Source organism: Astatotilapia calliptera, chromosome 16 (genome assembly GCF_964374335.1).
Source record: "Astatotilapia calliptera chromosome 16, fAstCal68.1, whole genome shotgun sequence".
NCBI lineage: Eukaryota > Metazoa > Chordata > Actinopteri > Cichliformes > Cichlidae > Astatotilapia > Astatotilapia calliptera.
Genome location: NC_137437.1, coordinates 17,051,513 through 17,075,047, shown reverse-complemented (window position 1 = coordinate 17,075,047; position 23,535 = coordinate 17,051,513). Strand labels below are relative to the sequence as shown.

Sequence of the window (23,535 nt, the reverse complement as noted above, 5' to 3'; positions counted from 1 at the left end):
AAAAGACTGAAAACTTCCAGGAGATAGCTGCTTACATTGAAATGATTCATTAAATAAGACAGCAACCCCTCCTCCTCTCCTGCTCACTCACCCTGGCCTCACTGATAAAACTGTAGTTAGGAGGGGTCGTCTCGATGAGAACAGCTCCACTGTTACTTTGGTCCAACCAAGTTTCAGTTAAAAACATAAAATCAAGGCTGTGCTCAGTGATTAAATCATTAATTAAAAATGTTTTCCCAGCTAAAGATCTAACGTTTAATAAAGCCAACTTAAGTGTTTTAGAGGCATTACTTGTCCCCTCGTGTTTGGGAGCAGTCTGTGGCACACAAGGTATGTTTACTATATTTAAAGATCTTTTAGAGTGCAGCTCTCTGTGTTTTGACCAGGCCACATGTCTCCTTCTGTCACCTAAAAGTACAGAGATTTTAAAACCTTCTAGTAAACAGGGTCCCAGCTTCTCCTGGGAAAAGTCACCACTGCCATAATCCTCGCAGCCCGGACCCTCCACACATCACACATCAGACTGCGGAGACAAAGCATGAAGGTGGTAAGGAGGAACTAAGGGGGGCGAGGCTTTGCTCTGTTGAGGGTGGGGCTCGGTGGCGAACCTTTGGCTGCTTTGGTGGGGGGTTTATGGGGGACAAAGAGGGAATCGGCCGGGGGGTAGATCTGAGCCCAGCATTGACCCGCTCCATCATCTCTTCAGTGAATTTCAGGTGTGGGGAGGAGGGAGAAAGGGAGGGGGAGGAGGGTGATGGGGGTGATGGCCTGTCAGGGGTTTGGGGGACTGGGAAAGATCCTGGTCCTGGTCGTTGGTGTTGTTGAGAGAGTTGGAGGCAAATAGGGACCCCTCTTCTTGCCTCTTCTTGCCTCAGATGTCTCTCCTTTCTGAGGCTCTTCCCGGGTGGGGGCAGATGGAGCTCCTCCTCAAGGTTTCTGCTGGGCTTTGTCTGTTCTTGGAGTACTGTTTGTTCCTCTTTATGAGATAACTCCTCGTTTATCTCAGCCTTGGCTCCAAGCACAGATGGATGACGTATGGAATAAAACAAGTTGGAGGTGAACAGTTTCACCCCTGACTTGTTAAAATTAAATCCATTTGCTTTGAACAGATGCCTGCGTTCCCAAAAAATATTAAAGTTGTTGATAAAATGCACTGAGTGGTCAGCACATGCTGATATAAGCCATTTATTCAGTGTAAACAGCCTGCTGAATCTCTCGTCTCCTCCTCTGACCGGCGGTACAGGCCCACTGATGAATACAGCTGCATTCAGAGAGTTTACAGTGTTTAATAATCCAATAAAGTCCCGTTTCAGAACCTCCGATTGTTGTTTGGACACATCGTTTGACCCTGTATGCAGGACAATGTTTGTCACAGTTGGATATTCATCTGCAATTTGAAGAATTCTCTCCTTCAGGATGTTGACCATATCGTTAGGAAAGCAGAGGACTTTAGTGTTCTTACCGCACATGCTTTGTACATCCTTTACAGCAGAGTCACCCACAATCAGCGTTTCAGGCCTAGCCTTTAGCTTTCCCCGTGGATTTTCAGGCCTTACTTCGCTACTTTTAGATGGATGGTTATCCGATATAGATCCAGGGTCCTTTGATAGTGGAGCAAATCTGTTCTTCAGTTTCACATTCAGTTGTTTTGAAGGTTTGTTGTTAACCTTCCTATTCACGGTTGTCCAGTCCTGTTTCCTCTCGTATACAGGGGTAGAAGAGCTTCTCTGTCTCGTAGGAAGTGAAGGCCAGTCGGTTTCAGAGATTTCAGCTCGCTGTGCCCTGCCTGTGGTACGTCCTCCCCCTTCCAGGAGACATGATTTATGTCTTGGTTTTGCACCAAGACAGTCCAAGGGGGGATTATCGCTTGAGGATTTGTAATAGTGCACAAAGTCTACTTTCTTGGTCATGTTATCTGTGCTCCTTAGCTGTGTGCTAGCTTGCTCATCGCCATTGTTTTGAGTCAAAGGCAAGGTTGTTTCATTTCCACACAGTCCATTTACCTCCACGTTTACTTCTAAGCGATGAATTTTTGTCTCCAGTGCTGCAATCTTCTGCAGGAGGCTGTGGTAGTCATCTGTGGAGAGGGAAGGCATCTTGTTGCTAGTTAGCCTAGCGGTTAGCACCTTTCTAGGCTATCGAGGCTGCTCGGTGCCCAGACGCTGTAATCAGGCTTCAGCTGTGTCTAGGCCACAGACACACGGAGCGCTGAGGATAAGGTAACTATAAAAATGTTGCTGTTTCTGTTAAGAACACTTTAGTCCTAATGATCTATAACTGTCCAGAAGCTATCGCAGGTAAGCTCATATGGAAAAAAGGGAAAAAATCAGCATAAAAATCGGTAAAAATCAATAAAAGAAGCAAAGCATTTAGAGAGCAAAGAGATGAAGCGTCCACACTCACAAAGGGGGAGGAGTAATGCAAGGATATCAGAAACGCTGGCTATTACTCTGCAGAAATGTAAATGAAGAGGCCACATGACACAACAACTCTAAGCAGAGAGTTGGAGGGGATAAAACCCCCACCATATCTAAAAATGAAGATATCCTGCTCCTTCTGTTAAATATGCCCTTTATAGCAGGCAGTTCCCATCAGACCTACAGAGCTTTAGAGAAAGAAAGATGCCGCCTGCTCAGCACATCTGTGAATGCAGAAAAAAAGCTCGTGCCCATTTCTAGTGCTACTGAGCCACTGAGAGCCAGTAAAAACAACTCTTAGTGGTTCAAACCCAATTTTGGAAATGACCAAATTATATGTTTTATCTCACTTTTTAAAATCACAAATTAGCCGCTCGCATTATGGTTGCAGGCTTTTTAGACCAAGGTGTAATAATGGTCCTGAAGCCTGAAGAGGAAAGATCCACCTGCGGCGCATCATTCACACTAGAGCAGGACGGTATGACCAAAAATGTGAAAATTTGTGATAACGATATAACTGACGATATAATTGACACTAGACAAAACACTTTACAACTCCACAACTTTATTAGTGCAAAAAAAAAAACCCAAACCATATCTTCACTTAAACAAGCAGCTGTTTTTTATGTGCATTAAAGTTATAAAAATTTAACAGTGCAAATGTAAATTCCTTGCTGGCAGTTTAACCAAAAGGCATTTCCAGTGGAAATTGGCCGACATATCCTCAACATAACCATGTATAATATCCACAAAACTTAGAAAGAGGTTATACACACACAATACGGTGATATTACTGTATGTTGAAGCACAGTACGTATCACTCCGCGAGGCTCCTGCCTACGATAGCAGTAATGCTCCGACAATCCATCAAGCGGTGCAGCTTCATAGCTTAGCAAAGTTGTACTAAAACATTTGACAGATTTTCGAGGGCCATGTACATAAAATTGTTTCGAAGTCAGTAAACACAACCAGAATTCATACATAAGGCACACGGGATTATAAGGGACACTGTCGATTTTCAGAAAAATCAAAGGATTAATTTTAAGTGTGCCGTATTTTCCAAAGAAAACAGTAATAACGATGGTCTGCTAGCATGCTCTACCAAAAACAGTGTTTTGTTGTGTATCGGACAGACGAAAGCTAAACCAGTTCCACCACTGAAGTTGCAGCATTTTTACAAACCAATTCTGGTTCATCCGTTTCATTCAACGATCCGCTTTCGCCCTTCTCATTCTCCGTCGCCATCATGCGCATATGAAAACAAAGGCACTGCGCATGTGGGTTTTACCCATATTCTATTGCGATATTTCATTTTCTTATCGTTGCCCAACATTATACCAGTATTACCGTGAACGGTATGATATGGCCCAGCCCTAATTCACACAAGGACCAATCAAGTTCTTCCCTTGTCACCTTACTGCTTAATGACTGAAGTTAAAGGAACTGAATTTGTTTTAAATCTTTAGTGATGATGATTTCAGAGAGGACATTACGAAGAGCACAGCAGCAGTTAAGAGATGCTTTTCACCTCATTGCTAGATAACTTATAGCATAGACAATGGATACACAGTAAAAAATAACATTTTACAGTAATTACGTTGGAGTACTGCCTCACAGTGCTGCTGTTTTTCTTTTGGCTGCACAGGTAATGATGTGGTGATTAAGTATGCTGTAGTAGTAATAATATTTTACATCTGTCCATTAAGAGTCCATCACTATCCCGTGCACCTCTGGACCATTTTGGGTTGGACTGCATTTTTATTTAGATTTTCCAGTCGCAGTCCCATTATGCCCTCTTTCTCTGGCGCGTCCTTGATTGAATCAGCTTCTGTGTGTCAACATGACATTCCTTCCACTTGATTTTCATTTTCACTTTCAAATTAAAGGGAACCAAATCTGTTGAGTGGTCCACATGGGACGCGATTACATTTGTGTGACTAAAAAATAAAAAATACAAAAATCCTGCACTTGTAATGCATTCTGAGCCAGCATAAAAAGGCATAGTGGCACCCACCACAGTTCACATATTTTCCACAGAATTTTCTCCCTTACCTCAGGATGTTACTGTAGAGCAGTATTCATGGAAGTTAAGAATGCCGCCTTCAGGCATGGAAACTGTGGTGTCTTTAACTGAAAACAGCTGAGATCTGCTCAGTCATAGAGGCAGACCCAACTCTTATCACAGTCAGTTTGAAAAACAAGTTGACTTTTGGCCACTGCACAAGCTTGAGATGTGTAAAGCAACATAAAAAATGAAGTTATACAGATAAAGGCTTGACAGGTTTGCTTTTTACTTTGCAAACTCAATAATCAGCAATGACATTTTATAGTTATTTGCACAGCAAAGCACTTGTGTAATGTAGTTTGTTCACATTCTCATAAGGAGGTACTAAGTGAAAAGTGGCACAGATAGGGAGTAGTTAGCACTGGGACCTCAGCTTGGATCTCCAGGTCAGCTGCAACCTTTTTATATGGGGTTTGCAGGTTCTCCATGTTAGGAGTTGGATTCTGGTTATGTGGTGTTTTTGTCTGTATGTGTTTTTTGGTGCCTCCCCTTTTGTATAGGTAGGCAGGGCAGTGAGTCACTGAACCTGGCACACCTGTTACTCATCAGATGTTTTCCTCAGAAGTGTTCTTTAGGAGCTACCTGACAGAAGACTAGTGTCGGAGTATTGACGTTTTTTTGGAGCGTCTGAAATTCTGCCCCTGCCTGCTGGAGCCCTTGGATTATTTTGGTGACTGTAAGGAGTTTTGTTTCCTCCTTAGGAATTTGCCTCGACTGTTTTGTTTTCCGTCTGGAGGTTTTGGCATTCAACAGTACCAAATCGAGTGCACTACCTGTGTGTGTTTTCGTCACCTGCACGTCCTGGCTCCGCGTCCCCATTCATATACTGTATATATTTTGTCCTTATAAATACCTCCCCCTCACTGTAAATAAACTGTCTTCACCGCAACTCTGCCTCCGTGCGTTCTGCTTCCTGGGTCCATCTGCATTTGCCATAACACTCCATGTGCCACTGTGGGTTTTCTGTGGGTCGTCCGGGTTCTGTCCAGAGACATCCATGCTATGTTAACTGGTTTATCCTGAATTGGCAATAGTTCTGGAATTAAGGCAGATAAGGTGCTTAAGTATAAATATACATGAGTAGGTGAAAGCAGTTCATAGTGCAAACATCTTTAATTAGTCAGAATGATTAGATTGATGAAGACAATTTTGAAGTGAAGGGCTTATATGCATACACAAGCACACACATGTACAGCGTCTCTTGGTACACAGCAGATAATCAGAACCATTCACTGTTTAATTAGCAGCTGACCAGCTAACACAGTCGAGAAGCTGTTATTATTGGACGTCTTGTCTGGGCTGGTCCAGTCATAACCTGCTGTGAAACCAAGACTTGCTGTTAAAGTACATCACACAGACATAAACACACCATGTGCTGAGGCCAGCCACACTGACAGCAGGTTTGCCCCTTAAGTTTGCTAACCCTTGTGTTGTCCTCGGGATTCCCATACACTTGTTTGCCATACACCTAGGGGTCATTTTTGACCCGAGGACAACACAAATTCAAGGCTGCTGACACAAAACAAAGAGTTTAGGTAATTGTCCAGGATAAAATCCAACGCTTTTAGCATCTTTTCAGTTCTGTTAGTATAAAGCTTTGCTGCTTTGTATAGGACCTCAGTCTGCAAATGCCACTTTTGGCATTAGATATGATCAAGCTTTAATCAAGCAAAAATAAAAAAAACAATCTTAAACCCCCACTATAAGATAAAAACGATATATATATGTTTCTTGTTGATTTATTACATAATTTTAAGATGTACTTGAATATTTACATGCAAACACAGAGTAGAGGAAGTAAACATTTACAAATTCAGGTACATCTTTTTACACTCAGAGGTGAAAAGAATGATAGATTAAACAAGGTTTTTATTAAAAAAGCCAGCAAATTAAAGGGTGAATTAAATAAAATACTATCATATTGAACGTTGAATGAAATTAAAATGCAATTAAACTAAATACTGATTTGATAGAACCACTTATCCAAATTATGTAATTTCACAGTGTTAAAATGAACTCATTAGCAAATCATTGCATGATTAGATTTGATAAGCCTGACATTTATTTATTTACAAAAAGTCTAAAAAGACAAAAAAAAAGTTGATTTAGTGAAATTTTACTGATTTTTAAAACTCACTGCTGCATTTCATTTTATACATCTTATTTAAATATCAGCTCAGTTCTGTGGGCATCTTACCGCTTTTCACTGTTCACATGCAGTGAGAAGAAAATCAGGCAATGGAAAATGTGATGTAAGTGTTATCATGCACACACAGGTTCACATCTAAAATATGGCAGTGATGGAAAGTCCAAGGAAAACTAGCATCTTTAGCAGCATGACAAACCGTATGGACAAACCAGTGAGGCGGACTAATTCTTTAAACGTTTGTGCTTTTGGCAGGGCTCAAAGCTAAAGTGAAATATGATGTAAGTGCTGGTGACTTTCACTAGCCTCGCAGGATTAATTTAATCATAACATCTGATACTGATCCAAATATCTGATTATATACTTGATAGTACAAACACATTCGGACCAAACCTTGGCTACGTTGACCTCTTATAGCTCAGATACATGTGGCCTGATTGTAACTATGCATCTGCATCTGCTTCATATAAAAAGGACACGTGGGTGGATGAGTTATGGCAAATGTAAATGTAGGAAAAACATTACAGGAGTTAGGCCCATAGGTTTAAAAATGGACCCATTTTTATTAAACACTCCAGATGTGGTTGGGGTGAAGACTTACTTCCATCTTTAATTCAAGGGATTTAACTAAAATTATTGCATCAACCTTTAAGAAGTTACAGCCATTTATACATAGCACCCCATTTTCAGTGGGACAAAAGTAATTGGACAATAGGCTGACAAGTAGTTCCTTGGTGAGATCGCAGGTGAAGTGAGACCTGTTGTCTCATTATTTCATGAAAATCAAACAGATATAAAATCTGGAGTTGATTCCATGAGTTTGCTTGTCATTTTGTTTTTTTTCCCCACTATCAATATGAGTTGCAGAGATGTTATTGCAAATGAAAGATGCAGGAGGCAACTCAAACAAACCTACCAAAGAGATATCAAAAAGTTTAGGGTTGACCAAATCAACAGTCTGGAATGCCCTGGCCAACTCAGCAACACCAAAATGCCTTTCAGTGTCAATCGTCATTCAACTGGATATTTTATTCTCAGTGCAAAACAGCATGCTCTTGCAAACCACAATGAATTAGCAGTGACATATCAATACATGGATTTGTCACTCTCCAAATAGTTATGGATCTAACTGCATATGGTAATTAGCATATAAAGCCCATGTCATTGTAACAAGAGGCCTTTTTTTTTTTTTTTTATACTGCCATTTCAAAATCTAGGCAAAACCCTGATACTCAACCTCTGGACACTAACAAAGTTAATTACTTGTGTATCCACATTCATTGATAGTTACATGCATGAACACAGTATTGAAACAGCCAACTGTAATTTATAAAATGAAACCTAAACAAAGTGGAGGCAGGGAAATTGGGTCACTGTGTGTACTTGTGTTTTTAATTCAGTGCATACCCGACTCTGTTGGCTTGTAGTTTCAGAGTAACATACATGTGCACAACTAATCCCCTGTTAACAAACCCTACTGTATTTGTGCAGGTTTATGAATGAACACACAGTTACACAAGCATGCATGTGTGGAGCAGATTTTTGCACCTTTTTTTGCCGTCTTGGGATTTGCGTCTAGTGGTGGAGGGTCTTAACGGAGCAAAGGTTCAACAGTGGATGTTTGTACTTTAGTTATTCATGAACTTGATCTGCAACACCCTTGTTCCTTTTGCAAACCATTCTCATCTGTAGTGTGCCATCTGCTAAAACATCACTGACTTTTTTTTCTCTTTCACACATTATCCTCATCCGCAGCCTCCACACATGTATTGGCTCGCACATACAGTAGGCAGCTCTCTGTCTATAACATTCGTACCCATCTTCCTCTCCATCACTGCTCTCCATCGTTTTATGTTCTTTCAGATGGCATTGTTTTATCACACATATGGACAGGAAATTGGGCCAGGATTTGGACAGCATTTGAAAAGCGGGCCAAAATTAGAAAAGGAAAGGCAGAATCCGATGGGGTCGCATCGTCTGGGCCAAGCCTTAGACGTAGCTGCTTTGCTTCTCCCAATTAGACTAAAAAGTACGGGGAGAAAGTCAGTCTGATATATTCAACCAGGCCACATTCCACCCCTGTGCTTCTATCTGTCAGCGAAAGAAAGGAAGTGGGAGAGCAAGAGAGAAATGGGGAGATGCAAACATTAGAAGAGGAGGAAGGAGAGAGTGAAGATAAATTGGTCAGCCCTCCCCCCACCTCCCTCCTTCTCTCTGACTCTCTCTCAGGACTACTGTGTGCGAGACTGCAGATAGATTCTGATGTTCTCATTTATGTCTTAATGATTGGGTTAGTATGCAGCTTGTGCTCTGCAATGCTGTGCTTAGACAGAAAGCAGGATCACAGAGGCACACAAGTATGCATGGGTACTCATGCACACATACACGCCAGATGATAGGATTAACGCTGAAATTTAATGTATGCATTGGCAAATGTGCACATGTATGTTTCGGTGAAAGAGCGGCGATGACGGTGCATACCTAAGAACACCTCAGCATACATTATCATAATAAATTTTAAGCGATGCATCAGTTAAAATCTCCCAAGATGATTCTGAACTGTAGCATAACTGAGGGAATGTAGAGGGGTGTTACACCGTGTGTGTAGCAGGGATTCAGGGCATGAATTAAAAACAGACAGAGACTGTATTCTTGTAATGACATGTCATATCATCAAGGGTGGTTAATGCTTGAAATTCCAAAATGAGTATCCTTTTAGCAAACAGCCGTATCATTTGAATATTTCATTGAGGCCAATTACTAGCTTGTTTACTTATTAATCTGATTGCTGCTGCCAGAATGAGCTCCAGCCCTGTATCAAGGAGAGAATGAGAGTTTGTGCAAAGCAGAGGAGAGCAGAACAGAGCAGCCCCCACATTGCTTTTAGGTCTACTGCAGGGGAAAGCACTGAGTTTACACTGAATTCTAATGATAGCTTAGAGAATATCATCATGAAAGAGTTAAGCATTCAAGGTCCTGGAAGCGCCCAAATGCGTGTTTCTGTGAGCAGCTGAAATAAGACACAAATAATAACACACTTTATTTATTCCAGGTTTGCCACAAAATTACAAAAAAATTAAACAGATATTTTTGCTTAAACCCACGAATGTTGATTGTCCAGTTGTAGTTTAATCTTCATAAACTGTTTAGCAGCTTTTTTGAGCTCCAACTATGTCAGAGAGGTGAGTGTGGATTTTTTTTTCATCAGTCTAACTTTTCCTTTTTTTTAAAGATCGGTTTTATGCTGTTTTTATCCTGATTTGATACGGATGCTCACTACTGCATTAACCCTTTAAGACCTACCATAGAACCAAGTCTGCCAGAGCTTATATTATATTTTTACATGCTGTAGTGCCATTTTTGGGAGCATTTCAAGTTGCTATACATCAATACAACTGTTATAGCCCACATTTTAATAATATGTATGCATTAAGTCCATAGTAACTACATTAATTGCAAAAAAGTGCAATAAACTACAAAAAAATTGAAAATCGTTTTTGTTTTTTTACATATATTTCTACTTGGAGAAAGAGGCTTATCCCTCAAAACTTTAAATACAAAAAAGTTGCAAAAATAGTTTACAATAACAGGAAATTTATTTTGAGTGTCTTCATAGTTTTATTTTTGAGATACAGCAATTTTTATATAGTGCAGGAAAAACGAAAAACAATCCTGTGATGCAACTTTGCAAAGAAAACAGCATGTGCATCAAAATAAACTATTTCCAGCAGTGCAATTCGAGTTCTAAGCATCCCAGAAACTATTCAGAAAAGTATAGAGTCAAACATGACTTATAAAAATACCAGTATAGGCTTTTAAGGCCTACAAGTAAAAAACTACGTTTTCTGCGGAAATGACGTCACTTCCGGTTTCGGGCAGGAAATGGCAGACATGCGATCGTTGGCGCTGATGTCTTTTTCCATGTGGGAAGTGTTATGAACAGCTGATCGGATTGGCAAAGCGTGTTTCTGGAATATTATGTTTTTGTTCCTGCAAGCGCTTTTTATGCAGTTTTTGCAAAGCTATATGTGGAAGGAAACCGTGACCGAGGACAAGCTGATGGCATAAGATGTAAGTACAACTCCTCCGGTTTCATATGCAAAACAAATTATTGCGCTAGCTTATGCGGTTCCGGTTCTACAGGGATCTAAAAATAGTTATGCAAAAGGGAGCGTGCCCGCTCTGACCGGCTTTAAAGGGTTAAAAACACAAATGAGAGAACATCTTTCAAACAATGAAGTTTGAATCCTCCAGCAGAGCTACCAGATTTGTAGGATCACTGCCAAAGCACACTGAATATGTTCTGGTGGCTCAAGGCAGTTGTAAATGTGGAACATATGCTCAGTGACAGGTCCATTAATCTATACTATATATCCCATAACAACAGGCTGTCTGTGAACATAGTCGGGTCCCGTTCTCTTCTGGCTTATTACAACTCAAGGGCCCACTCAAATATCTTGCCAGTCATCTTATAGCGGCCTCTTCTTTGGTATTGCATCTACTAAACCAAACATGTATCTCACACTTACATTTGGTGCTTACGGGAGCAAAACAGAGACAATCGAGTGGCAGAAGAAGACATACTAAGCTGTTTTCTTTTCGAGCCATCCTTATTCACAACCAATATTTGTCTGAATTTGAATATGGCTCTAATTCCATTGGGCTGTGATGACAAAATGGACCATCTAATAGCTTCATTGGCTAGACGAGAGCTCGCCTCGGGGCCCAGTTCACCACTGCTTACGAAAGTTGATATATGAGAGGATGAGAGGAGAGCAGAAGGGAGGAGATCACCTCAGGGGCAGCAGCAGTTTCCTATTATGGCAACACTGCAGTACCTGCAATATCCACGAACACTATCAAGAGTGTGCAACGCAGGTGCATAAGAATAACAGATTGTCCATCAATAGGTTGGGTGGAGCATGTTTGTAGTGCTGTATGCTTATGTGCACCTGCACAGGCTCTTTGTAATCCAGAGATTTTCCTCTTGAGTCCATTGTGAGAAAGAGTGAACACAGGAACTTCTCGTGAACTTGGCTCCACTCCCAAACATATTATCCATCTAACAAATGCTAATACTACACTTCAGCCTCATCAAGTATATGTGTCCTCTCTTCAGTGCTAATCACTGTCACCCACTCATAGTGGTGTTGCTTAATGAAGAACATTTTCACCAACTGTCTGTTATGACGAAAGTACAACACAGCAATAATAGATAACCCATATCACACTTCAATAATTGATAGACTATATCTCATTGCAGTTCAGGGCCCGCTCAGCGCTCAGGGCCCTCTCACATAAATCTTCTACGAAAATGGGTTAGTGCCAGGCTGTAGTAGGATTATAGTTCCAGTCATTTGACCAAACTCAGTTCAGACTTCACTTTGCCTTGGAGGATGAGTCTTGTGATATTCTATTATTGTTCCTGAAATACGGTGAAAAGACCAAAATCTTTCCTTACTTTTCTGTGGCATTTATCTCTTCTGGAGATGACCACGGGTGTCCTCACTCCCAAGTTGTAAAACAGGAGGAACATGGTAATTAAAGGGATACTCCTTTTTTGTTTTATTTTTAAGTAGGGTAATCCAATAGAGTCATAGGAGTACCTCAAAAAAAGAAAATGTCAAAAAGTAAAGTAAAAGTGAATGTCTGCCATCCCACCTGTCTCCTAACACCATTTTTCTTCTCCTCCTCAGGCAAAATGATATCTGGGAGCAGTATGAAAGGACAATGTCACCAATTTTCATCACAGGGTGTCAAAAACTGTGTTTCTGACAAATACCACTGCTCAAAATTATGCACAAGGTGTCACATGGCATCTGCGACAGGAAGCGATGGCCACAGAAATATTGGCCACCCGGAATTAATGAGTCTCTTTTAGCGAGCTAAAAGTCCACATTGTTAGTTCGGGCTGAGTTTGTCACTATAGCGACTGTCTCAATGGGCAACTTTGTATTTAGCACTTTGTTTTCATTGACTGCGTTTTTACTTTTGGCTTGAACTCACTGGTTACATTTAGACACCAAAAAGTGGCAGGCAGAGTTTAGGTAAATACTGAGCTTTGGTTCACAACACTGACCCTGCACATGAAGAGGTGAAAAATAATGCATACCCATATTCGTGCAACACACTGCACAGAGAAGCGTTAAAAAACGGCTATATCTTGTGGTAATGACAAAAATCTAAAAAGTCATTCTGGAAGTGAGAATGTGTTAATAAATAGTAAATAGCTTATAGTTTGTCACAATTTTGAGTTGTGGGTTTGAGGCAAACAAGTTAACATCCTCTGCCACAGTTGCTGCCTTTAAGAATTACACGAAATCTGATCAGTTACTTAGACTGTAAGGGTTTGATTAGTTATTAAGACCTTTAATAATCCTTGTAGGAACTGTGGTAGGCACGATGCTATGCTACCTGTAAGGCTAATGTTCTGACTCCAGACAATGGATTAAAAATTAGCTGGGCCTGATACTGTCAAAGGTGCTGTGGCGGCAGACCTTATTTTTTAACAGACACAAATGCAGACATGCAAGTAAGGGACAGGGTTTAAACAAAAGGCTGGAGAAAATAACTAAGACAAGACAAGGAAAACGCCAAGGCAAAACATAACTAGAGATACAATGGGAAAAACTAAATGCTGAACTCAAGGAACATAGAACATCGAAAGATTTTCAGAACGTTGAGACCAGGAAACATGGAAGCTAAGGAACTTGACATGAATACAACAGACGACTCGACAACGAATGATAGAAAACTCACACACTAAATACACAGAGAGGAGACGAGGGGAGTGGCAACACCCGGGGAGGAAATGAACGCAACGGCACAGGGGAAGCAAAACTTAACGCACAGAACATGGTAGGGCTGCTCAATTAATCGAATTTTAATCACGATTACGATCTGGGCTTTCAACAATCATTAAAAATGACTGAGCCGATTATTAGCCCCTCCCTCGTGCTTTACTCTCGCGCTGCTCCGTGTGGCAAATCGAGCGCACCTCTCTGCATTTCGAACACCCGTCACAACAATTAAGAGAACCCAAGGGAAGCTCAGAAAGCTAAGCAGAAGTTATTTGGAGAGGAGAGTGACTGCCGTTGGTTGAAAAGAGAGGTAAAAAAAAACCTTCAGTGGTGTGGAAACATTATGGGTTCGCAGAGTCAGACATCAAGTAGACATAGTGTGTAAACGTTGCTACGGTGTAGTAGCTGCACCACAGAGCAACACTGCAAAGTTCACTAAACATAGATGTTTACATTTTTCATTTATTTTTTATATTGCAAACATTTGCACTGTTATCAGTATTTGCACACTATTTTATATTATTTTTTTAAAGTCATTATTCAATACATTGTTATTGTTAACCCTTTAAATCCCTGTAGAACCGGAACCGTGTAAGCTAGCGCAATAATTTGTTTTGCATAAGAAACCGGAGGAGTTGTACTTACATCTTATGTAAATGGGCTGTATTTATATAGCACTTTACTAGTCCCTAAGGACCCCAAAGCGCTTTACATATCCAGTCATCCACCCATTCACACACTGGTGATGGCAAGCCAGTGACAAGCTTATGTCATCAGCTTGTCCTCGGTCACTTAATGCATACATATTATTAAAATATGGGCTATAACAGTTGTATTGATGTATAGCAACTTGAAATGCTCCCAAAAATGGCACTACAGCATGTAAAAAAAATAATATAAGCTCTGGCGGACTTGATTCTATGGTAGGTCTTAAAGGGTTAAATAAATATTGTCAAATAATCGAGATCTCAATTTCAGTGAAAATAATCGTGATTATCATTTTTGCCATAATCGAGCAGCCCTAGAACATGGACACGAGACTATCAAAATAAAACAGGAAACACTGTGAGACATGGACTGGTACATGAACTTGACACAGGAGGAAAGGCAGACATGAGAGAGCATGCATGAACACGGAAGACAGACTCAGAAAATGACACAGAGATAAGTAAACAAAGGCTAAGAGTAATATTAACTAAACATGAAAGCCAAGGACTAAACTAAATGACATTTTTCAAAGAAATCAGGAAAACCTCACATACTCACAATGCTGGGCCGAATGGCGCAGAAGCAAGCCAAATACGCTGTAATGTACATTCAGGAAATTGCAATTAGATGTCTGAGAGTGTGTGCACTGATGACTTTTCTGGGTTTGTTACTCTGACCGTGTGTCATCTCCTTCTTGTTTCCCTGTGTTTCCTTTTCTCGCTCACTCCCATAAGCTGCAACTTCATTCAGTTCTACAAACAAAAGTAGGCATAAGTATGACAAATTCTGTGGGGCTGAGGAGCATTTGAGTATAGAGATATGGCTTGCTTAGTCACGACGTGTTTTATGAAACTCAAAATATGGGGGAAGGTTCTTCATTGTCACAATCCCCAGTGCTATTTTATTTCATCATGTAAATGAGTCTGTGAGAGTTACCACTGGGAGTTTATGAAAGAGTGAGATATGTTTATAAATACCATACATACACCTATTCTGTGCCCCACACTGGGTTTAGAAGTTGTACGCAATGATAGAGTTGCCATGACATTATGAATGAACAATAGCCAGCAGTGTTTAAAAATGCCGCACATATTGCTATTACCACTAAAACAATGCTGACCTTATTGAGGTCATTCTCTTGCAGATGTAATGATCCCACCACATCTTGCCCTTAAGATATTACTAGCGATAGCCAATAATAGGTAATACACTGGGGCTCTTAATGTTGCTATGCGCACAATCCACTTCCCTCTGTTCTTAGTATCTCTGCACATGTTTAGATGCTCGCGTTTCCAAAATTTGCATTTAAATTGAAAACAGACTAAGTAATTCCTTATTTCCCTGAGTAATCACAGTCCCAGTGACCCGCCCACTCCACAGTGTCCTCCCACACACACATCTACAAGAACAGAACAATCTTTTCCTGAATACCACTGTTCACTTGACACCTCCTCTTCCTCCCCCACATGCAATTCACAAAAGGGTGCACATACGTGTGCACATGCAAGAACACAAACAGACTGGACACACTGGTTCAAAAAAGCAAAAAAGCATTAAATATGGTGCACTTTAGATAGGAGGTCACCTGTCACCTGAGAACTTGTAACGATATATTTCACATGTAGTCACTTTAAGGAAAGGAGAAGGAGAAAATACAAATGAATGGACAAATAACTTAGTCATTAAAGAGAAGTAAAGCTATTATTTGTGGTGAAGTGTGAAGGATGAGTTCAGCAGTCTCACAGCCTGAGGAAATAAACTGCTCTGAAGTCTGGTGGTGCAGCAGCAGATACTTCTGTATCACATGCCAGATGGTAGCAGGGTGAACATGCTGTGGCTGTGGTGAAGTATTTTTCTTTAGTATCCTTTGGAAAGACCAATATCCCTGATGCTGGGTATAAATGGGTGGTGGTGATGTTGACGTCAATTTCAGTCACCAACTGCATAGCTTTTGAGTTTATATGAGGCACATACGATACCCAGGATGTTTTCTTTAGTCCTTTTTGTTCTTAGTGTCTTGGAGCAACTGTTACCACCATAATTTCCTCTGGTAATGATAAAGTATTCAGATTCTATAAAATTATCTTGAGTTTCCTTAAAAAGTACAATAATTTCTGAGTTGCCTTGAAGTTGAAATGTGTGCTTGCCACAAAGGTTTTCTGTGATATTTATTCCAGACACCCTAATCTTGTTTACCTTCTAAACTCTAAAATCAGCTCCTCATTTGTTTATGCTGGGCTGTTCCCTGAGCACCACACCGGTGATTTCCTCCTGACATTAACACTCACCATTATTTGTAATCCTGCAGATAATGGTGATGTAGTCACAAAGTTCACAACAGAGGTCTAACCATGTCTGGGAACAGAATCATGGGTGTACCACGTGTAACGGGGGGGATTAGCACACAGGAGCAGTGGAGAGGAGGAGGTGTGACTGCCAACCTGAACTGTCTGAGCTTTGCTTGGTTGATAGTCTAATATGAAGCTGCAGAGTGTTGTACTCCCATCCAAAGTTCACCATCAAGTTTCATGGATTTGTACTGAACGCTGAGCTCGAAGCTCTCACATGGATAAAACACACATTATTATATGGATCTGTGACTGAAGGGTCAGTTTTGAGTGGAGTGGGCTTGTGACATGATTCTTTTAATGCTCACTGGGACACCAAAAATTTGAAGAACATGTTTGAAAGCATGCATATTGGCTGCCTCAGGTGTCGCATGGCCTTAAATCTTCCACAGTTTACAGGGAGTTACATAACATATAAATAAACCATCTCCATGCCTGCTGGTCTTTACCAGTGCTAGCTTAGTGGTATGGCAGGTTGTGTCATCTGTATGTGATTCACTATCACTGTCCGACCTGCAGGCCTACTGATCAGCATACTGGAGAATAAACACCAACAGGCTGTGCTGCCCTATTGTTTAATGGCACAACCACGCTGCATCTTATCCTCTGACTTACCATCATATTATACAACATATGTGCGAGAGATGCCTGAGATATCTGAGATCCCTTCAGACTCAATGTATTTCCACCAGTCTGACAAAACACATACTGAACAGATGTATATGATTTAAGTAGGATGCGAAAGCTGACAGTAACTTAAAACAAAACAAAAAAACAACAATGAATTATTTTTCATCCATAATTGAGCTTCTTTTTTTACAGCACCCAGTGCTGACTGTATAATGATAGAGAAAACAAACATGTCTCTTGAGGATCCCCTCTACTTCACTACATTAGTCAGGTGGATATTATGACATTTTTTTTCTGCCAGCTTACAAACATGTCTTAATGTCTCCATCATCTAAATAAGGTCCCCTGACTCCCTCCTCAGCTAAATGTCATCAGCATGCGATTGCAAGTAACCGCAAACCGCCCATAAGTGGCTTCTGCCTCTAAACTTTGAAGGAAAAGGTTTCCAGCCTTAATATTCTTAGTAAAGATGAGCGCCCCAGCCTGTATCACTTATTAATATAGCAGCTAAGAGGTCAAGTCTCTGAGGTATTGGTCAATGCTGAATCGCTTAATGTGCTTTAGTATGCCTGTGGTTGTTCATGCCCTTAGCCTGTAGATGTTCATGTCTGTATATGAATATCTGTGGGCTGTATGTTTATGCTTACTGGTTCAAATATAAATGTATATAAAATAGAAATATGTTACAGAAATAGAAAGATTTAAGTTGATGTCTGATACAAACAATGACCATTTTAATACAATGCTAAAGTGTAACTTCAAACAAACAAGTTTACCGTGCACTGAACTGTCTAGTACAGTATTTTCATGCCACATTTAAAAAGAACAAAATTATTATACCTGACTTTGTTTTGCAATATGGATTCAAAGGGGGGGAAATGCATCAAAGAAATGATGTACACTGAAGGTGTAAGCAAGGCCGTGGGATGTCATTTTCTCATTACGGACCAACTTTACCCATGCTGTCAAGCGTGCATATATGCTGGAAGTAATACCAGGCTGCCTACATGAAAAAATATTTCACTCAACACTCTTATCTCTCTGCCAGATTTAATTACTCATTTATTAAAGGTGCTGGAACTCTGTTCGTGATTGTTAGAGCCCACTTAAACCACTGTCTATATGTATGCGCACACAGACACACAGATACAGGGCCGCTACTGATTCATCAGTACCAGTGAACATTTAGAAAGTAAAGATGAGACAACCTTCAGCCCTGTTATGAGCATTGATTTTGTATTGATTTTGTAGAGTGTGTACACAAAAGGGCACTTTGCAAATTCCCTGTTGACAAAACTCATGTATGTACAACACCATAAATGTACATAAAGGGATATCTAATCTAAATCAGCAAATGTGGTTGAAGCTATTTTTGGCTGCTTCCTCACTGCCACAGCAGTCATTTGCCAAGTTAACTACTACACCTTTGGAGGCACAATTAAAATCACAGAATGTCGGTATCCTGTCAAGCTGCATTAATTTGCTACCAAAAAGGTTATTTTGGGTTTAATCTCCACACTTAAATCTTGTTTAAAGCACTGCAATAATGAGGGTTGTTATAGGAAGTCTGTTACTTCCTTAACCCCATCACATCACTGATAGCATGTCCTAACTTTCTCTTTGGTGCTGTCAGTTATTATTAGGGATGGGTATTGATAAGATTTTAGTAGTAATACGATGGCACCTATCCAAGATGGCGGCCAACTGAACGATGGCACCTATCCAAGATGGCGGCCAACTGAACGATGGCACCTATCCAATATGGCGGCCAACCGGTTTCGTGCGTGTGCGCATGCGCGTTCAGTAATTCGATGGCACCTATCCAATATGGCGGCCAACCAAACCGGTTTGACCAGTTTCGTGTGTGTGTGCGCATGCGTGTTCAGGTGTTCTTACCCTCTGGGCGGGAACGACTCCTCCTAGTGGGATGTGCTAGGTTGTATGGGTATAAAAGCGATCCTTTCACATTCTAAGAGCATCACCGCCACGGTCTGAGGAGCACCGACACATCGCGCTAAGGATCCCCGACGCATCGACCTAGAGCACCGACACATTGCGCTAAGGATCCCCGACGCATCGACCTAGAGCACCGACACATTGCGCTAAGGATACCCGACGCATCGACCTAGAGCACCGACACATTGCGCTAAGGATACCCGACGCATCGACCTAGAGCACCGACACATCGCGCTCGCTAAGGATCCCCGACGCATCGACCTATGGAGCTCGGAATGACACCCAGCCAGGACATCGCCCATGCCATAGGCACTCTAGGTATGTCTTCAGGAGTATGCAGTCGGGGTCCTCAACGTAAAAAGCAACGCTGTGGAAACGCCACAGATGGAACTGTATTCAAGTTAGAATATCGAGGCGTCGAAGGGTATGTGTATGCCATTAAATATACCGAAGGGACAGTTGTGCTTAGTGTAGATTGTGGTGAGGGATTGTTTTGGGGGGAAGCCCAAGTCATGTCTACTAAAAACTGGAAGCTCTTCCGCACCGTAGTGTGTGCGGACCTGGACAATGTGGGTTTCCCAGAGCTGCTGTATGTTTCCCAGTGGAACAGTGCATCAGGCCCTGAGCTTTACAGGGTTGAGGCTGATCGTTTCAATCGCAACCCCGACGACTTTATTTTTCTCAGTGTATGTGATGACAGGGATAGTCTTATTGCTTCCAGAGGGCTTGAAAACTGGAGGTTAAATCCATACCCTCTAAACCTCGAAGAGCGCACAAGATGGTTTAAGGACTTGTTTTTTATACAGTGGTGCGACTGGAGAGGTTTGTCGCGTCTGTTTAGCCAGATTGATGACGCGATCAAGAAGGACAGACTCAACACTGCGTACGAGAGTATTAGAAAGCGCCTTGTTTTTGACGATCTGGCGAGTTGTCCGAAGACTGGTTTGCCTGGTACCCTGTGTAAACCTAAAATCATAAGACCTTCCGACAGCTAAACAATAAACTGGTAGGTTTAATGTGCGGGTGTGTGGGGTTGAGTGTGTATCTATGTGACAAATTAAGAGCTTGTGGTTTTCATTTTACAGAGAATGACACGCCCTCGTGGGACCTGTTGGAGTCACCATCAACAGAGCTGCTAATCCCGACCCTCCAGACTCCACCACCCTCACCACAATGCTCGCAGGACCCCCTCATATCAGACCTGTGGGATGAAACTGTAATCGACATCAAACTCGCAACTCTCCACCTGTTAATGTTGGCTTTGAATGAGTTTATACAAGAGACATGTTACGGATGCCAAACAGGCCACCCCAGTCAGGTGCAACACAGCTGCTTGCAGGAATTGTCTGAGTATTTCTTCGACACCTACTATGATGATGTGATGATAAGGCTCCAGACTGAGCGATTCATCCCTGCCATCCGGCTGTTTGTACGCTCATCCACTGCAGATGGGTCTGGAACACAAATCCGCAGAGTTGCAGAACACATCATGTGTGAACTGAGATCAGAGCGATATATAGTATGCGCCATTAATGACAACATTGGGCACCTGCTAGATGCAAGTACTTGCGCCCGCCGTGTTAAACCAGCCATGCTCCGCATGATTGGAAACTACTGGGCTGGGTTACATCTGGTTTAATGTGGGGTGTCCAAGTATCCATTGTCTGTGATTGTGTCTTTGTGAAAATTAAATAAAAAGACTTGTTAACATCAACATCATAGTCATTTGTGGTTTGTAAATCATGGAAAGCACATTGCATAAAATATATCACGATCCAGCCCATCCTGCGGGGTTAGCCAGTTTAAATAAGCTACGTATAGCGGCAGGGGAGGCATCAGGTGTAACACCTCCACTATCTCAGGTCAAACATTATTTAGAACAAGACGACACCTACACACTCCATAAACCTGCGAGGATCCATTTCCCCAGAAATAGAGTATTGGTGACAGGGGTCGACAAACAGTTTCAAGCCGATCTGGTTGACATGTGTGAATATGTGACAGATAATGATAATGTGAGATATCTGCTAACATGTATAGATGTATTCTCAAAATACGCATGGGTTAGATGCCTAACAAACAAGACAGGGTCTGTTGTATCAGCTGCTTTTGAAGATATACTTAGTGAGGGTAGGATCCCTGTGAAACTACAAACAGATGAAGGCAAAGAGTTTTATAATGCAACCTTTAAACAGCTAATGAAGCGATATAATATCAAGCATTTCTCAACAGCTAGCGAGGTTAAATGCAGTATTGTCGAGAGATTCAATCGTAGCTTCAAGGGTAGAATGTGGAAGTACTTAACATCAGCCAACTCCCGGAGATATGTAGATATCATACCAGATCTCACACAAGCATATAACAATGCTTATCACAGATCTATCCAAATGGCTCCGGCAGAGGTGAATAAGGATAATGAGAAGTCGGTCTTCAACGCGCTGTACAAAACGAGGCCTCAGAGGGAACTGCGCTTTAAATTTAATATCGGTGACACTGTACGAATATCAAAACTGAGAGGAAAGTTTCGAAAAGGATACGAGCAGACCTACACCGATGAGATTTTCACAGTCAAGGAACGTATAGGGAGACAGCCCCCAGTGTACAGACTAGTGGATCTAGCAGGAGAGGTATTGAAAGGTTCATTTTATGAGCCTGAGATACAACGTGTGGTTGTTGATGAAAACAAAACATTTAAAATTGAAAACATATTGGCTAGAAAAAAAGTGGGTCGGAAAAAGCAGGTGCTAGTGAAATGGCTAGGATGGCCCAACAGCTTTAATTCGTGGATTCCAGAAAAAGACATCGTTGAGGCGTAATTAACTCAGATGACGCAGCTCTACACACATTCATTCAACACTGAGCATAGACTGAGAAAGCATGAATAAAAAGAACAACAATGCAGGCTTCTATGTAAGCCTCTTCTCGAATGCTTCATCACATGTTTACCCGGGTAATAAGATATCTAATTTTAGAACAAAGCTAGCAAAACCTATTGTTTTGGATCAGCCATATGAGGTCGCTGTTATAGAGATACAGTACCCACGCATATGGCGGACTTTTCCACAATCAGATTCGGAAGTGGAAATTCATGACCCCGTCAAAGACGGAACCATAGCCATAACCATGATCGAACTGTCTGTGGGCCATTATGCATCTGTGGAACAGATAATAAAAGAATTTAATTTTAAATGTCAACAGCACCAAGCCACTGGAGACATTAAAATGCAGTACAACGCCGTTAGTAACCATGCCTGTGTTATGGGGCCTAGGGGGACTATTCTCACATTTAGAGGGAGACTGGCGGAAATCCTAGGATTCAAAACAGGAGAACCGTTTGCACTTCATTATAAAAACACATATGCCCCGCACCCCGCAGACATATACGGGGGAAAATATAACATCTTTATTTATGCAGATATCGTTGATTACCAGCTTGTGGGTGACGCCCACGCGAGGCTATTAAGAGCTATAAATATTACAGACGATGACCGCCGGTTGCCTATTCTACAATTTGACAGCCCACACTACACACCTGTGTCAAAGACATTAATCGACGACATAGAAATTGATTTGAAAGACGATCGAAATCAACACATACCCTTTTTATACGGCAAAGTGTTTGTCAAGTTACACTTCCGACCGATAACACAGCATTTTTGAAAAAAAAAGGATGGCCGTCTACAACTCTGATGACTCAAAATATGTAAAATACTACTTATCACAGGCTGGTGGAGAGCTCGGAGGGTATGTTGGGACCAGTACACAATATGGGACAGGTCTGGGTGGGTTGTTCCGTAGCTTGTTTAGATTTGCAGTACCGCTGTTTAAAAAAGGAGTCAGCATAGTCAAACCACACCTAAAAACAGCCGCATCGGGCATAGTGTCTGATGTCATAACCAACATAACCAGACCCTCAACCACTAAGCAGGACGGTAACGGCTTGTATGTGTATACGCCCAAACCATCTAAGACCCCACCCCCAGGGCAGCCGTTGTCTAAAAAGCGTAAAACCACAAAACCTAGCAGGAGAGCCACCAAACGGACACCGTCACGCAGAGTGAAGAGACCCAGAACCACTCGTTCAAAAACTGCAGCGCTTGACATATTCTAAATGGCACTGTTACACAGTCATTCTGGAGAATGTGTAAAAACAGAGCTCGATCTTTTTACTGTCCCATACACACAGACTAGCATTGAGAAAAGTACATTTATTGAAATCCCACCTGTATCTGCAATCACTGATGGAGGGCCGATCGAGTTTTACATCTCATCGTCGGGTGAAGATTACCTGGATCTAAATGACTCATATATCTACACACGGGTGAGAATCACAAACGCTGATGGCTCAAACCTGGCTAGGGACGCTAATGTAGGATTTATTAATTATCCTGGATGCACCATATTTAGTCAAGTCGATATTAATTTGGGAGACCGGCTCATTAGTCAATCATCCAATACATATCCA

At 41.4% G+C, this 23,535-nt stretch overlaps 2 protein-coding genes across 3 annotated transcripts in view; one reads left to right on the top strand and one right to left on the bottom strand.

Moving 5' to 3' along the window:
* Nucleotides 1-23,535, bottom strand: part of nalf1b (NALCN channel auxiliary factor 1b) — a 121,608-nt gene that overhangs the window by 23,921 nt on the left and 74,152 nt on the right. The window lies entirely within an intron of this gene.
* LOC145421182 (uncharacterized) lies at nt 18,957-20,784 on the top strand. Of its 2 annotated transcripts, none has more exons than XM_080291080.1 (2): nt 18,957-19,388; nt 20,156-20,784. In XM_080291080.1, the coding sequence occupies exons 1-2, from the start codon at nt 19,334-19,336 to the stop codon at nt 20,707-20,709; spliced, it is 609 nt and encodes a 202-aa protein (XP_080147206.1). In that variant the 5' UTR covers nt 18,957-19,333; the 3' UTR covers nt 20,710-20,784. The 2 variants fall into 2 exon arrangements, 1 of the variants encoding a protein (XP_080147206.1); XR_013902485.1 differs by lacking the exon at nt 18,957-19,388 and adding an exon at nt 19,395-20,076.